This window comes from Stylophora pistillata, chromosome 14, assembly GCF_964205215.1.
Source record: "Stylophora pistillata chromosome 14, jaStyPist1.2, whole genome shotgun sequence".
NCBI classification, from domain to species: Eukaryota; Metazoa; Cnidaria; class Anthozoa; order Scleractinia; family Pocilloporidae; genus Stylophora; species Stylophora pistillata.
Window position 1 is genome coordinate 6123454 of NC_142532.1, and position 22741 is coordinate 6146194.

At 39.4% G+C, this 22741-nt stretch overlaps 1 protein-coding gene, 1 long non-coding RNA gene and 1 pseudogene across 3 annotated transcripts; 2 read left to right on the forward strand and 1 right to left on the reverse strand.

Moving 5' to 3' along the window:
- Positions 1–5046: 5046 nt before the first annotated feature.
- On the reverse strand, positions 5047–7454 carry LOC148716252 (uncharacterized). Its single transcript, XR_015995523.1, has 2 exons — positions 6314–7454; positions 5047–5394 (listed from the first exon to the last, which is right to left on the reverse strand). It is a non-coding gene; the product is annotated as an uncharacterized LOC148716252 (long non-coding RNA).
- Positions 7455–7638: 184 nt separating this feature from the next.
- Positions 7639–10848, forward strand: LOC148716253 (E3 ubiquitin-protein ligase TRIM45-like). 2 transcript variants are annotated; one of them, XM_088745585.1, is made up of 2 exons: positions 7639–9938; positions 10449–10848. In XM_088745585.1, exons 1-2 carry the CDS (start codon positions 7738–7740, stop codon positions 10462–10464), a joined length of 2217 nt encoding a protein of 738 aa, XP_088601711.1. In that variant the 5' UTR covers positions 7639–7737; the 3' UTR covers positions 10465–10848. The 2 variants fall into 2 exon arrangements, with proteins under 2 accessions (XP_088601711.1, XP_088601712.1); XM_088745586.1 differs by lacking the exon at positions 10449–10848 and having other exon boundaries at positions 7639–10365.
- A 1574-nt stretch (positions 10849–12422) lies between these two features.
- Positions 12423–13720, forward strand: LOC148716254 (uncharacterized; annotated as a pseudogene).
- The last annotated feature ends 9021 nt before the right edge of the window (positions 13721–22741 follow it).

Genomic DNA, 22741 nt, shown 5'->3' on the forward strand with positions numbered 1-22741 from the left:
AAAATGAAAGTAATCACAAATCATTTCCTTAAGGCTTTATTTTCAACAAGGAATATTGTCAAGTGGCATGCAGTCGCGAAGAGGGAACGATCACCGAAGGGAGAAGAGTTGTTTAATACCATTCACATTGGGTTTGGAATATCGCCGCCTAAATGATTAAAATTTGCGGCTGATAGATAAATTTCACAATGGTCGGTACGGATTGGAAAGTAGTATAAGGTAATTCACTTTTGAGCTACTCGGTGACTCGCGCTGCATTAATCACTTCATTGCGGAAATATTGCTCATCTTAAGAAATAGGAACCTGTGAGGGTTTATCTGGCTCATTGATCTCTAGAAAAGAACGATTGTAAACAGGAAGTGCAGGAAGTACCGTTTACTACAATCAAGAACTGATCGGCGACAACAAGTCGAGATATTTTGTGGTTATGTGGCAAATTCCTTTGGCTATGTTAGGCAAGAGACTATCTAGCGTGTAAGGCAAGTTTATTCTATCACGCTCTATCTAAAATAGAAATTAACAGAGGCTTTTAATGCATGATTTTTATTAAATGAAACGTTACCCTAGCCGAATTGAGTATTAGGTTAAAGTTATTTTGTAGGGGGGGTAGGGAAAGAGGGACTTATAATCAAGAGGGACTTATTAAACGGCTCTGTAGGCCAGGACATCGTGCTTACAGTAGTGTAACGATGTTAACTCAAGATTGATTCCGTGAAACATAGTACTATAGGTCTTCAATCTCAGACTAAAACAGTCCAGGACATTACAAATGTACACGCTCTGATGTACCAACCGCCTCTCTTGATTAACGGTTATCGATAACTTAATAATTTGAATATATCAACAAAGTTGAAAAGGTAAATTGGCCACCGTTACGGTTATAAAAGCTGACGTTTCGATCTACCTTCGTATGAAGGTAGATCCTAGACAAAATGTTCGATTCGTCGTTTCGTTATGGCGTTTCGTCGTTTCGTTATGTCGGGTCGTTGTTTTCCGAGTTCGACTCGTCGAACTTTCAGTTCGTTTCGTTGTATTGTCAGTTCGATTCGTCGGCTGGCCTCTTCGACTCGTCGTTTTACGAGTCCGACTCGTCATCGACCACATCGGTTCGTCGTTTTGTCATTTCGTCATGGCGTTTCGTTGTGTCGTTTCGTTATGTCGTTTCGTTAGGTCGTTTCGTCGTTTCGTTATGTCGTTTCGTCGTTTCGACTTGTCCACTCAACAGGAGCTATAATTCAACTTAAATTACATGAAGAGTTACTTTATTTCATACACTCTTACATGAATCATTAATGTGGTATCTATAATTTGCCCTCTGCCGAAGGAAATAGATCTTTAGAATAGCTACTTAATCTGCAGAAGCGTCCGAGTTATTTAGAAAAACGTATTTTCAGCTAAAAGTGAATGAATCACTTGCGCGAGCACCCTGGAGTAATTATCGCGGGAGTCTATCTGTTTGTGGAGGGTAGGAGGGTCAAGGGTTTCTTGTTGAGGGTCGAGGGTAACTTTTTTCCCCTTTTTTAAAATTAATTAGAAAAAATTAAACCGAATTTGACTAAGATAATTGAAAATAATTGTAGAAAAAAAAATTTTAAAGATACAGAGTACAAGTTGGACCCATTTACTTTTACCCCAGAGTGCAAAGGAACCCTTTTCTGTTCCTTAGTAAGGTCTAACCATGAATACTGCTCTGAGATATGGTCCCCATAGACCACTTTCATAAATGGCTGCTGGTTTAATATTCTTTTGTTTAAATTTAAATTAGCCCTACTGGCCTCGTTCTCCAGTACAAAATTCAAAAAAATACATTATCTCAAGCGAGGCCAGTAGGGCTAATTTAAATTTAAACAAAAGAATATTTATACGGCAGCCATTTTATGAAAGCGGTCTATATTTGCGTAAGAACACTGATAAGCTTGAAGGAGTGCAGAGACGCGCCACTAAATTTATTCTGAAAACTAAGGATAGCTATGCAGCTCGTCTTGAGAAGTTAAATCTATTATCTTTGGAAGACAGAGAAGAGTTTTCATTGACATAACTTTCTCCTTTTAAGGCACTGGAAGGGTTTGTTGACATTGATGTTTCACCTTTTGTGGATTATTACTCTAGTTTAGATTATTGTTCCTTGAAACATTATGATCATCTGACATTAAAAAAAAATATGCAAGGGCTAATTTCCTTAAATATTCCTATTTCCATCGCATAGTAGTTTCTTGGAATATGTTGCCTGTTGACATTCGCACTGCAAATTGTACTGGGAATTTTAAATTTAATGTGAAGAAATTTCTTGTGGGTAAATCATGATTTTATTTGTCTTTATTATAACAGTATCTCATTCGTACTGTATGTATTGGGTGATCTGCTGTTGCATGGGGTCTGGGACTCTTTTGCAGATTCTCCTATGGCTTTTTTAAATTTTTTTTGGGTTAACTATCATACCAGCATTTGAGTATTTATGCCATTAAATTGTAATAAATAAAATAAATAACTAAATTAGCTCTTTTTATAGGTTGAAATCACTCCAAAAAGTAGCAAGTGGAGAAGGGGTGTGACAGTGAATAGCATGTGGCCAGTTCGTTTCCAAAAACCTGATTACTTTTCAAAGAATTAAATTAAGAACCCACAGAAAACTCATATTCGATCATAAATCTGGTTAAATTTCATGTATTACTGTAACATCATGGAGCGAAGAAATGTGGTATATCCTTGGGTTTCACCCACGTGACCAATACCTTAGCATCGGTTACTATCCGCCATCTTGGTATCCCTCGAGCGTAAACAAACCGTATCTAACGAAGAGTTCATGTGAGAAAGTAGGGATGGTTTTATGCATTATTGTTGGCTGTTCGAGCAAAAGTGGAAAGCATAAAGACTAAGGATTTTTTCGTATAATAATTTAATAATTTTATTATTTCTATAGCGCAAAATTCATTATATATATGATCTAATGCGCTATACCTAAGATCATCACAAATCAAGGGGAAGAACAGGAGGAACTAGAAGTTGTTGTATTTTTCGAGGCTTGCGGCTGTTGTAGATCCTCGATTTTTTGGTCGAGCTTTTCTTTGAGCTTCTTAGCCGATGAGAAATCGATGTCGTTAGCCCTCGCATACGGCACTTCATTGACCTATGTCGGCAAAATCCATGAGCATTTTACCTGAGTGCAAGTAAGCTTGGGGTGTCACGAAAACTCACACCCCGAAAACTCAGACTCCTCGAAAATTCAAGAGATAAACTCGACTCATGATCACTCCTGGTAATCCCTCGTGTATTTTGACCTTTTGGGTCTTCATCCAACTGAAGCAGCAAAAGCAAGGCCGCAAGTTACACGTTTCGCAAAATCGTCCGATGGTTGAGTATTAAAACATTTTAGAGTGACACAAGACTTCATTTAGCTTAGAATTCCTCCATTTTTCCCGTTAATTTTGAACTTTTCATTCACAGTTAACGGGATCAAATGCGCTCGCTCCAACACCAAAGTATTAAAATGTGGCGTGATTTTGACGAGCCGAAAGGGACGTTTGTTTACCTTTTTGTACTTCGTCGCACAGATCCTTGTTGTCGCTCTGTTAAAATTCTTAAATATTTCGCGATAATAATGGATACAAACAGAGACTCGGCCCACCAGTCCCAAAACGAAGACAATTTTACGACCCTTGGGCTAGAGTTCCTAAATGAGGCAGAAAGAAAAAAACAACGCGAAAGAAGACTCGGCATCAGCGCCGTCACGATTCGCCTCACTGAAGAATCACTCTTGATATTGTTGTTCGTCTTTCGCGTTGGATTTGTTGCATTATTCCACCGGTTATATTATAAAAAATTGGTTCATGCTTTATGCTATGCACTAGCGAATTATGGAGCACTTCGGAAGCTTGGAGAACACTTCGAGGGACCTGAGTTTTCGGTGTCTGAGTTTTCGTGACACCCAGCGACCTTGCCATGAATTCTAGTAGTTGCCTCTAACATAAATAAAACACTCGCGATATGTGAGCATGACTCAGCCAGTCCAGCTTTGCATCCCAAGCAATGGGCTGACAAAATAGTCCCATCGTTTTCGGAAATTACCCAAATGTTCACTAAAGGATCATTCATATGCTGTGAACGCCAAACTCGTGCTCTCACGGCATACTTGCCGGCGATTACTTTGCCTACAACCGGCTGAGGTTACAAATCCCGACACCATTTGATTAAACGCCTCTAGACTCTTGAACGCCTTGAACTGCTTCTTGGTGTAGAAGCTGGTCTCAAGAACGAGGTAACTCAGCAAGTCCGATGCTTCCACAGGAGGCAAGCATTTTGGACTGAACTTCTCGGCTGGTATGCTTCCAGGGTCAACCCCAATGACCGAGATCTTTTGCAAACATCTTTCCTTCCAACTCTCTAAGCTTTCGGCATACTCAGAGAGCACTGGGATACCTTAAGATGAATGCCAGATACTTTTATCGCTTTTTTCTTCATGGATATTCATGTAGTTGGCGAAATAATACGGCGATAAGAGAGAGGGCTTCACAATAGAAATCGACTAATTATTCATAACTTTGACACCCGAGGGACACCAACATGGCGGACACTAACTTCAGCAAAGCTTGTGACGTCACCTGAAACCCAACCATACACAGCTGAAAGCATGAACTGATTCTTAAATGACTTGGCTGACTCAACTTGAACACAGTCAAGTGGTGAGAGTGTTGACATAATTTGACGTGTAGTCACTGAAAGGCATGAAACATTTGCAAAACTTCAAAAGCACGGAAAGGTAGCACGGAAAGCCGCAAAACCCTTGAACAAAAGCTCATCTTTCAAACCGGCAGTCTAAATCTCACAGGTATCAACGAACACTTTTCATTCCACTAATTTATTCCTGTTTTTCTCGTTGCTATGTTCCCACCAATCACGTAGCTCCATTTTCTGCCTTTAAAAGCACACACAACCAACAATTTCTCTATTCGCTCCGACGAAGGGCTAACGCTCGAAACGTCAGCTTTTATAACGTAACGGTGGCCAATTTACCATTTCAACTTTGTTGATATATTCAAATTATTTCGTTACCCCCACCGACGCTGCGCCAAACAGTTTCTTTAGAAACTATCAGCCTTTATTGATAACTTTGAACAATTGCACGAAAATTTTTTTTCCGCAGAAGCCACTCTTCGGATGCCCTCGACCCTCTTCTCGCCGAGTGCATGTTTAAGCGACTTAAAGTTGTTGGATTTTAAAAGATCTTCCCTCGTAAATACCGTCACGGCGTTGCGTCTTTGGCGACAACGTCTCTCTTTCTGTCATTGTGGTTTTGTTGTTGAAATCCACCAGTGAAACCTAAGGACGATAGAAATGCTCCCCATCCCATCTCCTTTCCATCGGTAAATTCAAATCCAAAAGAGATAACAGGAAATCTATGAAAAAAAAATCAATCAGTGAATCAATATTTATCTAGAACCGGTAGCAACACTGAAAACGTAAGTAGCCGTTAAAAAATAAACTTGCACTTTAAACTTTGCATTTTAAGGATTAAAATGATCCATTAGATTTTCCTCGCCTTAAAGACTTAATGTAATCTTTATTTGTAATCTTTATTTAAACACGATTAATTCATCAGCCCATAAAAATACATATCACGTACGCTAAGATATTTAAAATTCAAACTACATACTATAACACTAAACTTCATAGTTAAGTCCCAAACTTGAATGATTTGCTTAAAGTTTCGCCTAATTTTTATTTGCCGAAATTTCACCCCTACACAAACTTCTCGTCCACAAACCGAAAGTGAAACAAGAACAACTGAAACCGGAAAACCACTTTCGAAAAAGTCAAAATAATGTGGTTTGTACAATAATTGTATAATCGGATGTTTCTCTTGAGTTGGCCCTAATACGACCTGTAAAAAGTCAACTTCACAACGAGGCTTTGCCGAATACAGACAAAGGGAATTACTGAACAATATTCGTATTGAGTTTCTCACTCTCGCTATCATTGAAAAGAATGTAAAATATCCTTCCCTTGTTTACAATTGAGGCAGTGAGTTTGCCCTCTGCAACCCATATATCATCAGCCACAAAATATATTGGGATGTAAATTTGCAAAATCGAACAGGCTCAAGGTAAACCCCGGAAAAAGAATTAACTCACTACTCGCTAGACGTAGCAAAGTCCGGTTTAAGCTTAACAAGTTATGCAAGCCAGTCTCTTTATGAAAACTTTACCTACGTCTGTAGCAGAACCGGGGTTAAGCTTAACAATTTATGCGAGTCAGTCTCTTTTGCAGGCTTAACTTACATCTGCGCAGGCCGACAGCTGCAAAAATATAACTTACCTTCGCCGGAAGTTCTTCATACAGCGCAGAATTGATCCACAGGTAAATGCATCGTCTCCATGAACGTTTCTGCTCAGTGGGCGAAATATTGGCGATTGCTCTTTCGTAAACTTCTCTCCCTGCATAAGCTTGAATAAAGATCTGTCTCGCTTTCCATCAGACGAAGATAATCAAATCACGCTTCGTAATTACTAGGATTTGTTTTCACTTCCTGGTAAATAAAACGAAAAAAAAGGTTAAATAAAAGTTGAATATGCTCGCTTGGACAAAACGTAAACTGAAGCAGCAGTTTCACTATCACGTTTTCCTCGACAGATTTTCCCTTCAAAAGTTTTCTTTGGTGGTGTGAAGGAAAACTTTTTACACATTTTTCCATAACATATCGCCTGGCTCAAAGAACTGAAATATCAGTTTTTGAAAAACGAGATTTATTAACGAAAATGAGATCAAGACGAACTTTTCTTTCCTAGACCCTTCACAATTTTTCCACTTTACATTAAATCTCCCCCCAGAGCGTGAGGGGAATGGGAGCCTTGCAATATAATTTGACGATCGCGTACGCAAGGGAGTTTGAGAGGTAATTTGTTTTCTTTTTCTCCCGCACGCGGTCGCTCATGCGCGCTCCCCTCGCGTTCCCTAGCCTAATTATGACATAAAAAATGGCAAGACAGCTAAGAAGAGACTAACTTCCTACTTGAATAATACCTTGACGAGGTGACTTGCCAAATAGAAACTTTAAAAGGACAAAATCAAAACAGATTACCGGAAAGGAACTTGAATAATTTAGGCTGAGTTCCTGAAGATGAACAAACCGTGACTTTGTTTCTTCACGCATGGAATTTGCAACAAACATTACCGGCACTGCTTCTGCTTTTCTTTTTGTCTTTTCCAATCAGCCCCCAAAATAATATAGAAACAATGAACTATTTTTAGAAAATGTTGCGATTTTCATTTTACTACAAAAACAGGTACGGAAGGAAGGTAAGAGTTTCTCTGAGGACGATTGTCGTAAAGGAGCTTCTCAGTCACCAGATTGGGAGTCATACCTATGACGTGACATATTACCTTCACCTTAAAGGATTCTAAGGGAAAAAGATTCGAGAAGATAGGAAAACAATGAAGTGGTAAAAGCAATGAATGAACAAGGATAGCTACTGATGAAGAAGATTAAAGTAGGGTGCAAACTGAACGAGGATCCAAAAAGGTTGAGGGGAAATTTGTTAAATTGGCGAACCGTGACACTGAAAAATAATTCAAAGTTATTTTTAGAGAATAAAAAAAATCAGCAGAGCCAACAATTTGATTGGCCAGTGCCAATCAGTTGACATGGACTTTGCTCTGTTTCTCGGAAACCTGAAATAATATCCGCATTCAATCTATTGCCTTGGGTGTCTCCCAAGAGTCTAGTTTGTTTCGCTTTGAATATGGAGTCCCTTTTGATAGATCTCAAGAAGCAAGTTACTTGCTCGATCTGTCTCGACACTTACACCGAACTTAAAACTATATCATGTCTTCACACGTTTTGTTGTGAGTGCCTAGCGAGACATGCAAGAGTGAGCCAGAGACAAGGAAAATATCGATGCCCCGAGTGTCAGGCTGTGATCAATTTACCAAACGACAATCGCTTCGACCATTTGCCCAACAGCTTTTACCACAAAAGTTTGCTGAGTCTTCTTGCCGTTCGACAGAGTGGTGAGGGAGATAATATTACTTGTTATCAATGCAGCGTAACCAACCCTCAGATGTACTATTGCTTCGATTGTGGACGATTCATGTGCCCTGATTGTTTCAAAGCACACGAACTGCTTAAGAAGTCTTTTCAAGGACACAAAGTCACGTCAGTCAAGGACTTCAAAGCCGAAGATTACGAAGCACTGCTGAAGCGACAGCCATTCTGCACACAACAGTTCCACGAAAGAGAAAAAGCCAGATTCTTTTGCTCACAGTGTCAACTGTCCATTTGTCCGATCTGCATAGTCACGGATCATCAAAACCACAACGCCATTTTGCTCGACAAAGCAGCACACGAAGAAAAAGAAAACATCACGTCTGGCGCTGAGATGGTCAAGGAAAAAGAAGCCGAACTTTGTGAAGTCATCAAGGAGTTCGAAGAAACGATTTCTGAGCTTGAAAGAAATTTCGCAACAGCCAAGCGAGAAGTCTCGCGAACAGCCGAACAAATGATCGCAAATATTCGACAGCGCGAGCGAGAAGCGATTGAATCCCTGGAAACAACACGCGTGTCGAGACTTGAGAGGATAAATGCGGCTAAACAGGAAGTGGAATCCCTGCTAAAACAAATAAACCAAGCAGCTGTGTTTGCGGCGAACCTGGTTCAGAGAAGCTCAAGCTCGGATATCATGCAGAATAAGGAAACTTTAAAGCACAAATTTGAAGAGCTTCGTAGAGTTGAAGCCCCAACACATAACCAGACTGCATTCGTTAAATTTTTCCCTACTTCTCCAAAGGACCTGAAACTGGGTGTTATCGTGGATATTCCGATAGTCGTGAATCAATCACAAATTGAAGGACTGGATCAAACATTTCAGGCTGGCGTAGAAGTAGAGTTCACGTTATGCCCAAAAGCAGCAGACGGAGTGACGATTAACCTGGCTGATCTTAAAGATCAAGTTGAGTTGCTGGTAGAACCCGCCAACGATGTAACGAACGTAACCGTTCAAGAAAAAGAAGACGGCAATCTTAGCTTGAAGTTTACACCTAAAGTGCCCGGTGCCTACATTGTTGAGGTAAAGATTAATGGCGAAAAGCTTCCAACCTGCACATTCACTTTACCAGTGAAAGAACGTGAACTTGTCATACTTGGCGAGTTGGACTTGAAGTTCAACGAAAGCCAGGAGTTCAAGGGACCATGTGGAATAGCTGTCAACAAGCAAGATGACATTGTTGTCGTAGACACTCACGGACACTGTGTTTATGTGTTCAATAAAGAAGGACACTGTTTAAGACAAATTGGAAAAGAAGGAACAGATCCTGGACAATTCAAATATCCCACTGACGTGTTGTTTTTAAACAACAACGAAATTTTTATTGCAGATCAAATAAATAATAGAATACAACATCTAAATATCCAGACAGGTTCTGTTTTGAAAACCTTTGGACAAAAAGGTCAGGGAAGAGGATCCTTTAGGAATCCAGTTAGTGTTTGCCTTGATGATTCAGAACGTATTGTTGTCACTGAATCCGCTAACAATAGAGTTCAAGTCATGTCAAAAGAGGGCGAAACTATTTTCACAATAGGAGACAGTGGTCCAGAGAGACTCAGCAAACCATTCAGTTGCATTCCTTACAAAAATATTTTCCTGGTAACTGAAACAGACAACCACTGCATAAAGGCATTTGACTCGGCAGGAACGTTCTTGTACAAGTTTGGAGAAAAAGGGAATGAAGACGGACAGTTCAAAAGACCCTTTGGCATGTGTCTGGGCGGCTCCGATAATCTTCTTGTTTGTGAGCGTGACAATAACAGAGTTCAGCAGTTTTCTTTGGACGGTCGCTTTACAGGCAAAACTATCGTTCCTCTACAAGATTCAATTCAAATCGTTACAGCGTCAGATGGGCGTATACTAGTCTCTACCATGACACCTAAGAAAATATACATACTGAGGTAAATGTGTTGTTATTCAACGAATCATTCAATTGGGAAACTAAATTCAATTTTTTTTTAATTAAAAACATCGTCACAAGTGGCAAAAACGCTCCCTTTGAAAATGCATTATTTAGTTAAATATTTTGTTAAACGTTCAGCATTCCACAATAGGAATAGAAGGGGATGTAATAGTTTTGGGGTTCCCCGATGTCGACTGTCAACGGGACAAAGGGGGTTTTTCTACCGGGGTCCAAGGGAATGGAATGGTCTAGCTGAGAATATTAAGAATGTGAAAGAAATTGATCGTTTTAAGAAGACTCTTTTTAAAAATATGTTTCATAAGAAATAATTTTAGTTTAAATTGTTGTTTTAAATAGGTTTAGTTAGTTTATTGTGACTGAAAAGGCCTGTTGAAGGGAGTTCCAATAAAGTTTGTATGTATGTATGTATGTATGCATCTTATATGTATAAGTCACAAATTTTTTAAGTCAGTGATATGTCTCATACCTGTCACCTGTTTTTTCACAGATCATCTACAAACTAAATTAAAGGGGAATTTGCTTCACAGTACAAGTAGATGGAAATATTACTTGATTGGAAGTCGTAGAGAAGACGTGCCTAAGTAGCTTCCCCTTTAACTCCCATGAACCAATTAGTAATTCTCCCAACCGACTGCCATACATTTCTTTGTAAATGAAACAAAAGAATTTGGTGTTTTATCCAAGAAAGACCCATCAGCTGTCTGTTTTCATGACCTATTTTCAAGATAACATATTAGAATCGAAAGGAGAATTGATATGTTAATCACCTCTTGGAGTTCAGGGGTGAAGGCAATGGAATTGAGATCTAGAGTTGCCAATTCCTTTCCATCCGCTCTGGCACTCACTGAGATTTGTTTCTGATTAGTTTCTGATTTGTTTCAAAGTTGCGTTGCTTGTACATAGAATGCTTAAAACGTGTAAAATTAGTTCGTCACGAGCGTTGAACAATTACAAAGATTGAATTTGACAGAAAACAGAAAACCGTTGAGAAAAAGAAGGGGGAGAGGGAGAGCAGCATTCTTCATAATTTAAAGAGCTACAAAGCGCGACAATTTCGTTAAATAAACCTTTTCTGGCAAAATTGACAAACAGGACACCAATGGAAATTTTACCACTAACAAGGACAATGCAGCCGCAAAGGACAGATCTGCTGTCTTGTTGTGAATCGATTCTGTTTTATGATTTGTATAATCGTCCGAGTAAGGGTAGACCATAAAAGACAGTTGTTTGTGAACGTGACAGACCGTTTCGACGTTACCCCGTGCAGAAGTAACCAGAAGTTAAAGAAAAGGTTGAGTGGTTCGCCAGTCAAAATTTGCATGAACCGTTTCAAGGTTTTGAAACATTTTTAAGAAAATCGACTCATAAACTATTCTTTACCTGACTTTATTATATGGCTGTGTCTCACAAGGACTGGAACTACCGAATTCACGAATTTGATTGGCTGAAATCAATATTGAAAGCGGTCTAGATTTTCCCATCTAGGTTGGTCTGTATGGGAGAATCTTGACCTCGGTCGCTGGTACAGACCTCACTGCGTTCGGTCTGTACTGGCGAAGCTTCAAGGGAAAATATGCTGGTTTTAAGAACATCAAATTTCCAAGACATAAACACTCTATTGTCTTTATTTTTCACCACTAAGGGCCTGATTACATGAGCCGAGCTGGCCTGGTTAGCCGGGCTGATTTCTTTTGTTTTCACGCTTTGGCGAACACCAAAACAAAAGAAATCAGCCCGGCTAACAGGGCCAGCCCGGCTCATGTAATCAGGCCCTAAATTTTCTTCCGCGCGCCAGTGGAAAACCATTCAAAACCCACTAAATGCATATCAGATATTTATTCATGCGTACAGCCTGTCACAAATGTCAATAATTCGCAACCGTACATAACCTGTCAGAATTGAATTAATCACTGTTTTTCTGCTTAACTTCGCGGACGGGCACTATCGATCCCGGGATTTTTTGCGAACGGGCACTATCAATCCGGGTATTTTCCGCGGTTAAATCTTCCTTACGGACACTTTGGAATCGCGGAGAAGCGGCGGCCGCCATTACGCTACTCACTATCTATCGCAGAATAGATATTGAGTAACGTAGCCAATCAGAGGACAGCATTCGTGATAGAACGCTAGTAGATTTATACTAATAATATATAGAAATCTCGAGCTCATGATCTAATCGTTAAGTAGAGACACCCGGTAATTTTCAAACGCTCGTGGCGTCCATGTTTGTTTACAACTCGCCCCTTTCTGAATAATGTTATGGGCGACTTATTATTGAAAGATATTATCATGCAAAGAGGCATTCGTTAATAGCATATTTCCGCCCCCCCCTCCTTGCCCCCCCTCGATTAAGTTTCTTCCGAAAACAAGGCTGTCAAAAACGCCCAATGTTAAGGTATTTCCCTTTACAACACACGGTGTTCTTGCTGTTCTGCGCAGTTCACGCGCCACACGACTGGATATGCCAAACTTTTTCCGCGAAAGAATTGCTCCTCTTATCTATTCAAATGATTTAGGGACGAAATTGGTTCTCATACAATGGTTACGGAGAGAAAGGCTCCTAAAAAAGGAAATGTTAATTGCCCTCGATGTGCACACCGGATGAATATTATTGTTTGCCGAAGGAAACCCGACGGATATCAGTGCTAGGTAAAAAGCCAGTAAATGGCAGATAATTCGCGAGGTATTTATTCATAGCCATAAGAAATAATGGAAAGGGTTTTTTGTGACAGCGAGTATGCTTGGATTGATAGGAAATGCAACCAATGTAGACAACTGAAATCGCTCCGGAGCGGATCGTTTTTTTGAAGGCAGCAGACTCTCCGGTTACAGCGGCATGTTTAGTTTCACTGGAAATGGTCGCAACGAGATTCCTTGAGAGCCATGCACTTCGAGGGAATTGCTTCGCACACAGTTCTCATCAAAATGGCTGGAAAATGTAGAGAGGTGGCCTGGCAGGCCCTAATCTTACACCCAGTCCCAAGACTTGGTGGACCGGGGCTCATTATTCAAATTGATGAGTCAAACTTTAACCACAAGTCAAAGGTGAGTATAAAAGCTTTGAATAATTTGCCATTGTAGAGAGCGCATTGGATAGGTTGAACGCACATCAATATATCCCAAACTGTTGTTGAGGACCAAAATAAATTGTCTTACAAAAAGAGCCGGCAGCCAGGTAGACAGCCTCTTAGCCACTAAATGCAACGGTTATTGACTGTTAGGGGAAACTGCATGTGTTTTTGTTTATCTGTAATATAAAAAGGTTCACTATTATTTAATAGCTCCCTCAAAAAAGCACTTTTCACGTGTCTGGTATCGTCAAGTGGTACATTACCAAAAGTGTTGTTGATCAAATATCGGCCTGAATTTTCATTCGCAGTTTCATAGAGGACGCCGCCCTAAAAGAGAGAAATGGCTTGTTTGATACACAGTACGTGCCAGCCCGCCCATACCTACAGCTCGTACGGCGACGTGACGCGGCCACTCTTTTGGGCATAATACAACGGCAAGTACAAGCAGGTTCAACTTTGCACACTGACCAGTAGGCAGCATTTCGCCAGATACAGAGACAACTGGGTTTGAATCACAGAACGGTCAATCATTCCCTACACTTCGTCGATCCACGCACTGGGGTACACACGCAACACGCGGAAAGCAATTGACTGGTCGACAACAAAAGAAAAGTTTAAAAAAATGAAGGGTAATACAAACTCTAACTTTTTCGCTTTAAAAATTGAGCAATTTGTTATGTGGTGGTAACTATACCAAGAAGCACAAAAAATAAAATGTTTAGAACCCCTCTGCACAAGAACCTCGATAGCCTAACATTTGAAACAGGTTCTTATTTTATATGAAACTAAAGGGTGCACACCTGGACAATTAAGATAGGTCAGCATTCTGGACTTCTTTTGAGAAACAAATGTAATAAGTTTTTCTTATTACATGCTGGTGAGTAGTGGGGGAGGAGGAGTTCCATGAAAATAGGGGGCGGGGAGGGGGCGGGGAGGGGGCGGGGAGGGGGCGGGGAGGGGCGGGGAGGGGGCGGGGAGGGGGCGGGGAGGGTGCGGGAAGCGGGAGAGGAACGGGTGAGAAGCTGGAGAGAAATGCAAAACGCTAATTGGTTAGAAAAGAACCTCATCTATGTTGGGCAAGAGCATTTTATTAGGTCTTAGTACAAGTCAGTAATTTACGGTGTAGTAAAAGGTCTTTACATCGAAGAAGGATTGCCCGTTGCAAATTATCGAGGAAACATTCTGCAAAATTATGAATAGAACTTTCGAGGATTAATTTAACGTTTGATATTGGCCATTTTATGAAAATCTCTCTGCACTGCTGGAAATAGCACCTCAAAGGGTCGGGGGAAAGTCCCCCCCCCCCCTCCAATCCCCAGCACAGACACGTCTGTAAAATATCTCTCAAACCAGGCCATTCATTTATTCTACCTAAGGTTTAGCCGCTCTCTCTGGCAGCGTCGATAGATTTTCACCACCTGTTCAAAGTCAAAAGCTGATATAATAGTGTAACGGCTACCCTGCGAGCAGAGTCTCCATCCTCTTCCCGATCTTTCTACGAAGATCGAAGAGGACTCTGCTTGCAAGGTACGTAAAGTCCTATTAGATAAAATCACGAAATTCCTCGGGAAAGGAGAGAGACTTGATAGGTCTAACAATCATTTGGAGCAGAAGGAGATCACTGCCGCCACCTCGGCAGATGGAAGACTTCGTTTAGATATACTTAGATTTGCTAATCGATTAATAAGAAAATGAGAAATATGCCTGGGATGTTTGGTCAAGCCCTTCATATCCTATTTCCGTATTTTAATTGCATGATCGATCGCAACAAGCGCCGGAATGGTGGCTGGACACGCGTATCTAATCACTATCTAACTTTATCAGAAGACGAGACAATCCAGAACTATAAATTAGAGTTTGTAAGAACGTCCTCAAAGTAAATTTTAGTTTAGTTTAATAGATTCGCTACGGTTTAACAACTACAAATAACTAATCTACATTACACTGCAGTAGCAAGAAATAAAAAGATAAAATGGAGTGGTAAGATTGAAAGCTAAAACTTTTCATGTAATAGAAATATAAAAAGATACAATAAAAAGACTTTGGAATAAGTTACAAGGAAAGCAAGTTATTTAAAGTGGCTATCATATCCTATGACGTGAAATTTTTTGAAAGTTGTTTCAAATAAAGATTGTGGAATGAACACCCTTTAAACTGAACGCCTGGGAGGGTCTGGAGGAGTGCGCTCCAAACAGCTTTTTCGAAGTGGTGAATCTCAGTGGAGAAGGGAGGATGGATATTACAGCATCGAGGACAGTTTTGTAGTCTCGCCGTTTTTTGCCTGACATATTTTCGAAAACCAACATCTCATTGCACATACACTCTTTCTTTCTATAATAATATATATTTTAAGAATATAGGCCGAAAACATATTCTTATGACAAAAAAGAGTGTAGATGGGCGTGCAGTAACTCTAGATCTGCTTCAATTACTAAACCGAAACACGGGTTATTTTCTTTAGCGTCATGGTTAGCACAAGAAGCAAAAGTCCATTCTTCTGCTGTAAAGCTACAGTTGCAGGACACAAATAAACAGTGGCTAGAATTATTGTACGGTTAACATTTTTTACGACTAACGGGTAAACGTTCTCAATCTTTACGCCTAAATTTGAGGCCCTTTTTGGCAATTTCATCACTGTCCAATTGACCAGCGTTTAATACTGTCAATCACACTATTCTAGTTGATAAATTGCACCATTATGGGATAAGACGTATTGTACATGAGTGGTTCTCGTCGTACTTAACTAATCGAACGCAAGCAACGCATATTGATAATGACCATATTTCATCTAAGAAAAACTCGGTAACTGGAATTCCACAAGGATCTGTGTTAGGCCCCTTACTTTTCTTGATTTATATTAATGACATTCATCTTTGTAGCAATAAACTTGGCTTTTATCTGTTTGCTGATGACACAAACCTGTTATATGCTGACAAGGACCTGAAATCCCTGGAAAACGCAGTTAATAATGAGCTAAAAAATGTCTGTGATTGGCTTCTTAATGCTAATAAACTAACCATTAACGTGAAGAAATCAAATTTTGTCGTTTTTAGGCCAGCACAAAAAAGGATTAATCATCAGCTATGTATCAGAAATCCGGATAACAACAAGAATGGATTCACACTTCTTGAATGCAAAGATTATGTAAAATTTTTGGGTATACTAATTGACAAGAACTTAACCTGGAGGCCTCATATTGATCATATTGGTTCAAAGATTAGCAAAATAGTCAGTATAATCGCTAGGCTTAGACATCATGTACCTTAAAATACCCTTCTTCAAATTTACCGTTCGCTGATTTTTCCCTACACGCTCTACGGTACAGCTGCTTGGGGCCAGGCACCTCAGAGTGATTTAAAAAAGATTCTCACCTTGCAAAAGTGTGCACTCCGATTGATTTTCTTCTCCAGCAAAATATCTCATGCTATCCCTCTTTTTATATCTTCGAATATCCTACCCATTAATATGCTCTATTTTGAAACCATTTCTGCCATAATGCATGACGTTTCTACTAGCTCTACACCTAGGAATATTCGCGAACTTTTTAATAATTCATCTGACGTCCATACATATAACACGCGTTTTTCTTCCGCAGAGAATTTTTATGTACAGAAATCTAAATTGCATGTGAAATTTGAGTCTTTCTCTGCGTTTGGTACGAGGTTATGGAACTCTCTAAACCCTGACTTGCATTGCATAAGCTCACGAAAAGAGCATTTAAAAGGAAAATTCATAAGTTTCTTAGGACTATACTTGGGATTGAGGACTATTACGTTGACGCCCATTCACTAATATTGAAATTCAATACCAATGATTATCGAAAATTATAACTGTAGTACTTCGCTCACATCCGTATAGCACAATTCTCTCCTCTCTACTTTCCAGTCTGCTCTGCCTGTATTTGATTGTTATGTCTTGTTTTAACTCACTAGTAATTTTATTGTATTTAATTTGTATGACAACTGTACGTATCTTTTAGCTTATAATGTAGTAAACTAATGCATGGCTTATAACCCCAATAATATTGTAGTAATGAAATCTCTTTAGTCTATTGTAAAATCTCTTTAGTTTATTGTGGTAATAAAACTTCTTTAGCTTGTAATGTGTAGTATTTATTTATTTATTTCTAATACCCGCCAAGACTAGCTAATGCTATATGCAGGTTGTGTAAATTCGCTTGTAATGTTCTGTAAAAATAATAATAGTAATAGTAATAATTCATGAGATCAAATTATTATGACAGAAAAAATTCCTACCGTAGGGAGAACAGTGCATTGCCAGTCGGTTGCTTTAAGGCGCTGCCTCTTGACATTATATTTGAACCCGAAGCTGTCAATAAGCTTCCGCTTTCCTCTCTCGCTGGCAGCCTCCATAATCTGAAAAGTCAGTTGCTGGTTCATAAGAAGCAAGTAACAAAATAGCAAAAACGTAGCTTACTTTATAATTCAACGCGCATGGCAGAGAAAGGTTCGCAAAGAAGCAAATAACAAGAACATTGATTATTTCAAAATACATGATAGGGAAACTTTCGTAAAGTAAAAAGCAAGCCGCATAGTTTATTTCAAGGATGGTGGGTTGGGGGGCTAATAGTGCAGAGAAAGGGGGCTAACCAAAGACTGGGGGTTAATCGTCTGGGGCTAATTGTCCAGGGGGTGAGTTGTCCGGATACTGATACCAGTAATCGACATCCTAGCGCGGGTACGGTAGGTAGGTAGGTACGTACGTAGGTAGGTAGGTAGGTAGGTAGGTAGGTAGGTAGGTACGTAGGTAGGTAGGTAGGTAGGTAGGTAGGTATACTTTATTAAATCAAAGAAACAGGCTAGCCCCAAGAAAAATCAGCTGCCTTCCATGGAGGGCGTGTTTGTACATACATAAAAAAGAGACTGCAACTAATAATACAAGATTAATAACGTCGTTTGTCTATAATTTTAAGAATTCAACTATTATGAACTAAATTCATATTATAGACTATGTTTAATAATATGGTAAGTTTAAAATTATAAAAAATTAACTATAACAAACTAAGTGCCTATTGTAATCTAAGTAAAAGATCAATACATGTAATATGACATGACCCAATTACCTTTGGATACATTTATTAAATAAATATTGTTACTAAATGTTTGCTTCCTTGATATGACAAGCGTGCAAATTCTCCCAACAAATCTACAATGAAATGTATGGCAACTAGAAAGGAGTTATGTTACAATCCAGATCTTGCAACTAAAAAGTCTTTTGAAAGCCAATAACACTTGAAAACTTGACTTCGCTCGTCATTTTTCCTAGTTCCCATAACCTCAATTCCATCATCATTAACATTATAAAACGTACCGGTTACTAGAACGAATTGTAGATTTCTGAAGTGAAGTCGTGGATCACGAAGTTAAACTACTCTCAAGTCAAACATCCCAACTTTGTTGAGTGAGTAGGAAAGATCAACTGCTCTCAGTGTCCGAATAAACGATAAAACTAAAAAATAAATGATTTGAATAAATCAACAAAGTTGAAATGGTAAACTGGCCACCGTTACGATTATAAAAGCTGACGTTTTGAGCGTTAGCCCTTCGTCGGAGCGAATAGGAGAATTGTGGTTGTGTGTGCTTTTAAAGGCAGAAAAAGGAGCTACGTGATTGGTGGGAACATGGCAACGAGAAAAACAAGAATAAATTAGTGGAATGAAAAGCGTTCGTTGATACCTGTGGGATTTAGACTGCCGGTTTGAAAGATGAGCTTTTGCTCAAGAGTTTTCAGGCTTTCCGTGCTACCTAAGTGTAAGGAAAGACCGCAGATTGCCATGTGTTGCTTAGAATGGTGAGGTAAATTAAAATGTCTAGAGACTGGTTTCGATGTGTCCTTGTCATTCCTCTCCACGTCCCGAAGGTGTTCTCGGAATCGGTCACCTAGTCTTCTGCCTGTTTCGCCGATGTAAATCTTTTTGCAATAAGTGCAAGTTGTGCAATAGATCACAATGGCGGAGGTGCACGTGAAGTGATCGGTGATCTTAATGGATCGTTTGGGTCCCGATATTTTCTCGGTGTTGTGAATGAAAGGGCACGTTTTGCATCGTACACGAGCAAAAAGTGCCTGTTTGGTCATTAGTCTGGAAAGAACTTCTGACCAAAAATTTGCCTGTTTTTGTCACGTTTGAATGAAATGAGCGGAGGCTGCGAAAGAGATAGTGCTTGTCTCTGGATCGTTTTGAATTAATTTAAAGTTTTTAACTCAATGTGCCAGTTTTTCGATAAACGTGGTTACCCTGATTCTGTCGTTCAAGCGGGTTACCACTGCGCCCAACTTATTGATCGACATTCAGCACTACAAACGTCACAAAAGGAAGATTCCGACCGCATTCCATTCACTCTCACGTTTCACCCTCACAACCACTCAGTTAAATCCATCATTCTTAAAAACTTTAAATTACTTCAAAACGATCCAGAGACAAGCACTATCTTTTCGCAGCCCCCTTTAAAAAGCACACACAACCCACAATTCCTCTATTCGCTCCAACGAAGGGCTAAGGCTCGAAACGTCAGCTTTTATAATCGTAACGGTGGCCAATTTACCATTTCAACTTTGTTGATATATTCAAATTATTTCGTTACCCCCACCGACGCAGCCCCAAACTATCAGCCTTTATTTAGTTGACAGACCTTTGCACGAGTCGCCGCGACAGCGCAACCAAAACTGCAATTCGGAGTTCTTCAGTGTTGAGGGTTTTCTTCCAGCAAGCGAACTTCCCTGAATATCTTCCTCGGTTAGTAAACGTCCATATAAAGCATTTGCCATATTTTCTCTTCCTGACCGGAAAGGTACGTTACTAAATGATGCGTTTGATGATAACTTCTCAGTCAAAACTGTAAAATTTCTTAGGTTTGGCCCTTATGACCTCGTTTTCGTGCCACTTGCCCCAGGTTTTACTGGTTGGCGGCCATTTTGGAATAAGGTCTATGAGTACTGAATTCTCCCCACTGACTGCCATATATTTCTTTGCAAATTAGACAGGAGAATTTGGTGTTATATCAGAATACAACCCATCAGCTGAGAAGACTGTCTTTTCTCATAACCTGTTTTCAAGATAACATATTGGAATCGCAAGGAGAGTTTACCTGTTAATCAAATGAATAAAGGCTGATAGTTTCGAAAGAAACTGTTTGGGGCTGCTTCGGTGAGAGTAACGAAATAATTTGGATATATCAACAAAGTTGAAATGGTAAATTGGCCACCGTAATGATTACAAAAGGTCGTTGCCATGTTCCCACCAATAACGTAGCTCGATTTTCTGCCTTTAAAAGCACACACAACCCACAATTCCTCTATTCGCTCCGACGAAGGGCTAACGCTCGAAACGTCAGCTTTTGTAATCGTTACGGTGGCCAATTTACCATTTCAACTTTGTTGATATGTCCAAATTACCTGTTAATCACCTCGTAGAGTTAAAGGGTGAAGGCACTGGAATTGAGATTTAGACTTCCCTGTGGTGACCATCCACTCTGCCACTGAATGGGATTTGTTTCTCGCATTCTCAAGTCCAATTTCTTCCCTATAAACCAACTAGTTTGCCTTCCATAAGTTGAACTTTCGAACAATTTTCATTATATTTAAGTTTATACCCTGTACCCATTTAGCTATCAGGTACATTTGTTTCCCTTTTAATTCCATCTCCAATCATAATCAATTGATACAATGAACATACAATTAGTAATTCTAAGTAGCAAATGTGCTTCTTCAGTTTTTTTTTCGGTAGATTTTTAGCTTGAATGAATAAAACTATCTTAAATACTTGACTTGTACTCATTGTAAGCAATTTTAAGCGACACTCTATCGAGTACTAATTGCTAAATTAGTTTTCAGCCTCTCTAAATTTTCAAATCACTCTATACAACATTTCATCGCGATGGAACTTCCTTAACCAAGTTTAGAAAACAAGGGAATCAAGATAGAAACTTCAACAAACCCCATGGCATGCGTTAGGAAAGCTCCAAGAATCTTTTTTCGAGACCACTGAATAACAGAATTCTTTCAGCAATTTAGTTTAGATGGTCACTTTCTGAGCAAAAACATTTTCTTCCCATAAGTAGTCCAATTATGATGGCAACAGGTCCAGATGGGTTCAGACAACTGCTTCTGCTTTTTCGTCAATGGTTTTTATCTATTTGTTTTGTTTTGCTTTGTTTGTTTTGCTACATTTTTTTTTTTCCATTGGCGACGTTTTATGCAGATAGAGTCTTAGAAAACTTGTGGAGGACAACCTTTAGTTAAAAAAATGTTTAATTAAGGAAGGATCTTACTAACAAAAATGTTACGGGTTTACAGGATTAAATGCATATCTCGAATAACCGTTTGTCGACAAAAACATGTTTCAAAGTTGCGTTGCTTGTACGTAGCCTGCTTGAAGGTTGTAAAACCAGTCCGTCACGAGCGTTGAACAATAACAACGATTGAATTTGACAGCAAACAGAAAATTTAGGAGAAAAAGAAGGGGGGAGAGAGAGCAGAATTGAATTCATTTTAAAGAACACAGAAGGGCAACGATTTCGCTAAATAAACCTTCTAATCGTATTTTGAGCTCGTCATGAGGCCCCAAAGTTTTTCCTTCGCTACAGGCGATGAATTCTTTCCTCTTCTACAACGGATTTTGTAAATATAGCGTTGGTAGACAAATATAAATTCACTTCAATAACGCACTAGATAAACAGTTTAAATTTACGACCAGGTCAACTGAGCCAAGGAGAGTGACAAGACAAAACTAGATGAGTTCACACTTACTCTTTTTTGTTTTCTAAGAATTTGAAACAAACTGTTTCTTTGAATTTTTTTTAAGTACTGTCTGTCCTCGTGCAAAACTATAGGCAAAATTGTTTTTCAAACAGGACATCGATGGAAATGTTACGACTAAGAAAGACAATCCCATCGCAACTGAGGACGGATCTGCTGTCTTGTTGTGAATCGATTCTGATTTATGATTTGTATAATCGTCCGAGTAGACCATAAAAGACTGCTGTTTGTGAACGTGACAGACTGTTTCGACGTTACCCTGTGCAGAAGTTATCATTAAAGGAAAAGGTTGAGTGGTTCGCTGGTCAAAATTTGCATCAACCGTTTGAAGGCTTTCAAACATTTTTTAAAAACAATGGACTCAAACTATTCTTTACTTGACTCTAATCATCACATTACTTCCGCTTATGTTTCTGAGAGATCATTTACTTCCAAGGAAAACAGTTCTTTTCAAGGATCCCCTTCTTCGGGAAGATCAAAAAACCAAAACAACTCTTACTCCCGAGTTCCACCGCACTGCGAAATTAAACATTCCAGCTGTCTAGTCGTACACGGCGTTCTTCTTCACCAACCAACAAAAAAAAAACATTGCATACAAGATCAGGCTAAACGAAGTACGCAAAGACTAATTAGACCCCTCGCTTTCAATTTGTGATGAACAACTTATTCTCCTTGTTTTGCTTTCCACTGCATAAGTCTTCATCTATGCCGTTAGTGAATGGCTTTCATTTAAAAGGAGCGTGACAGAATGGCTTCAGCGCAACCGACCAAGACTATTTATCATAAATGAGAAAATAACTTTCACATTGAAAAAACGTCACAAAAGAGGAAAACTTAATGATTGAATTTGGTTGGCCACAAGAGCTCAGCTTTTATGGACTTTGTTCTGTTTTCTAAGAATCAAAAAATTACAACCTATATTTCACAAGTGTCT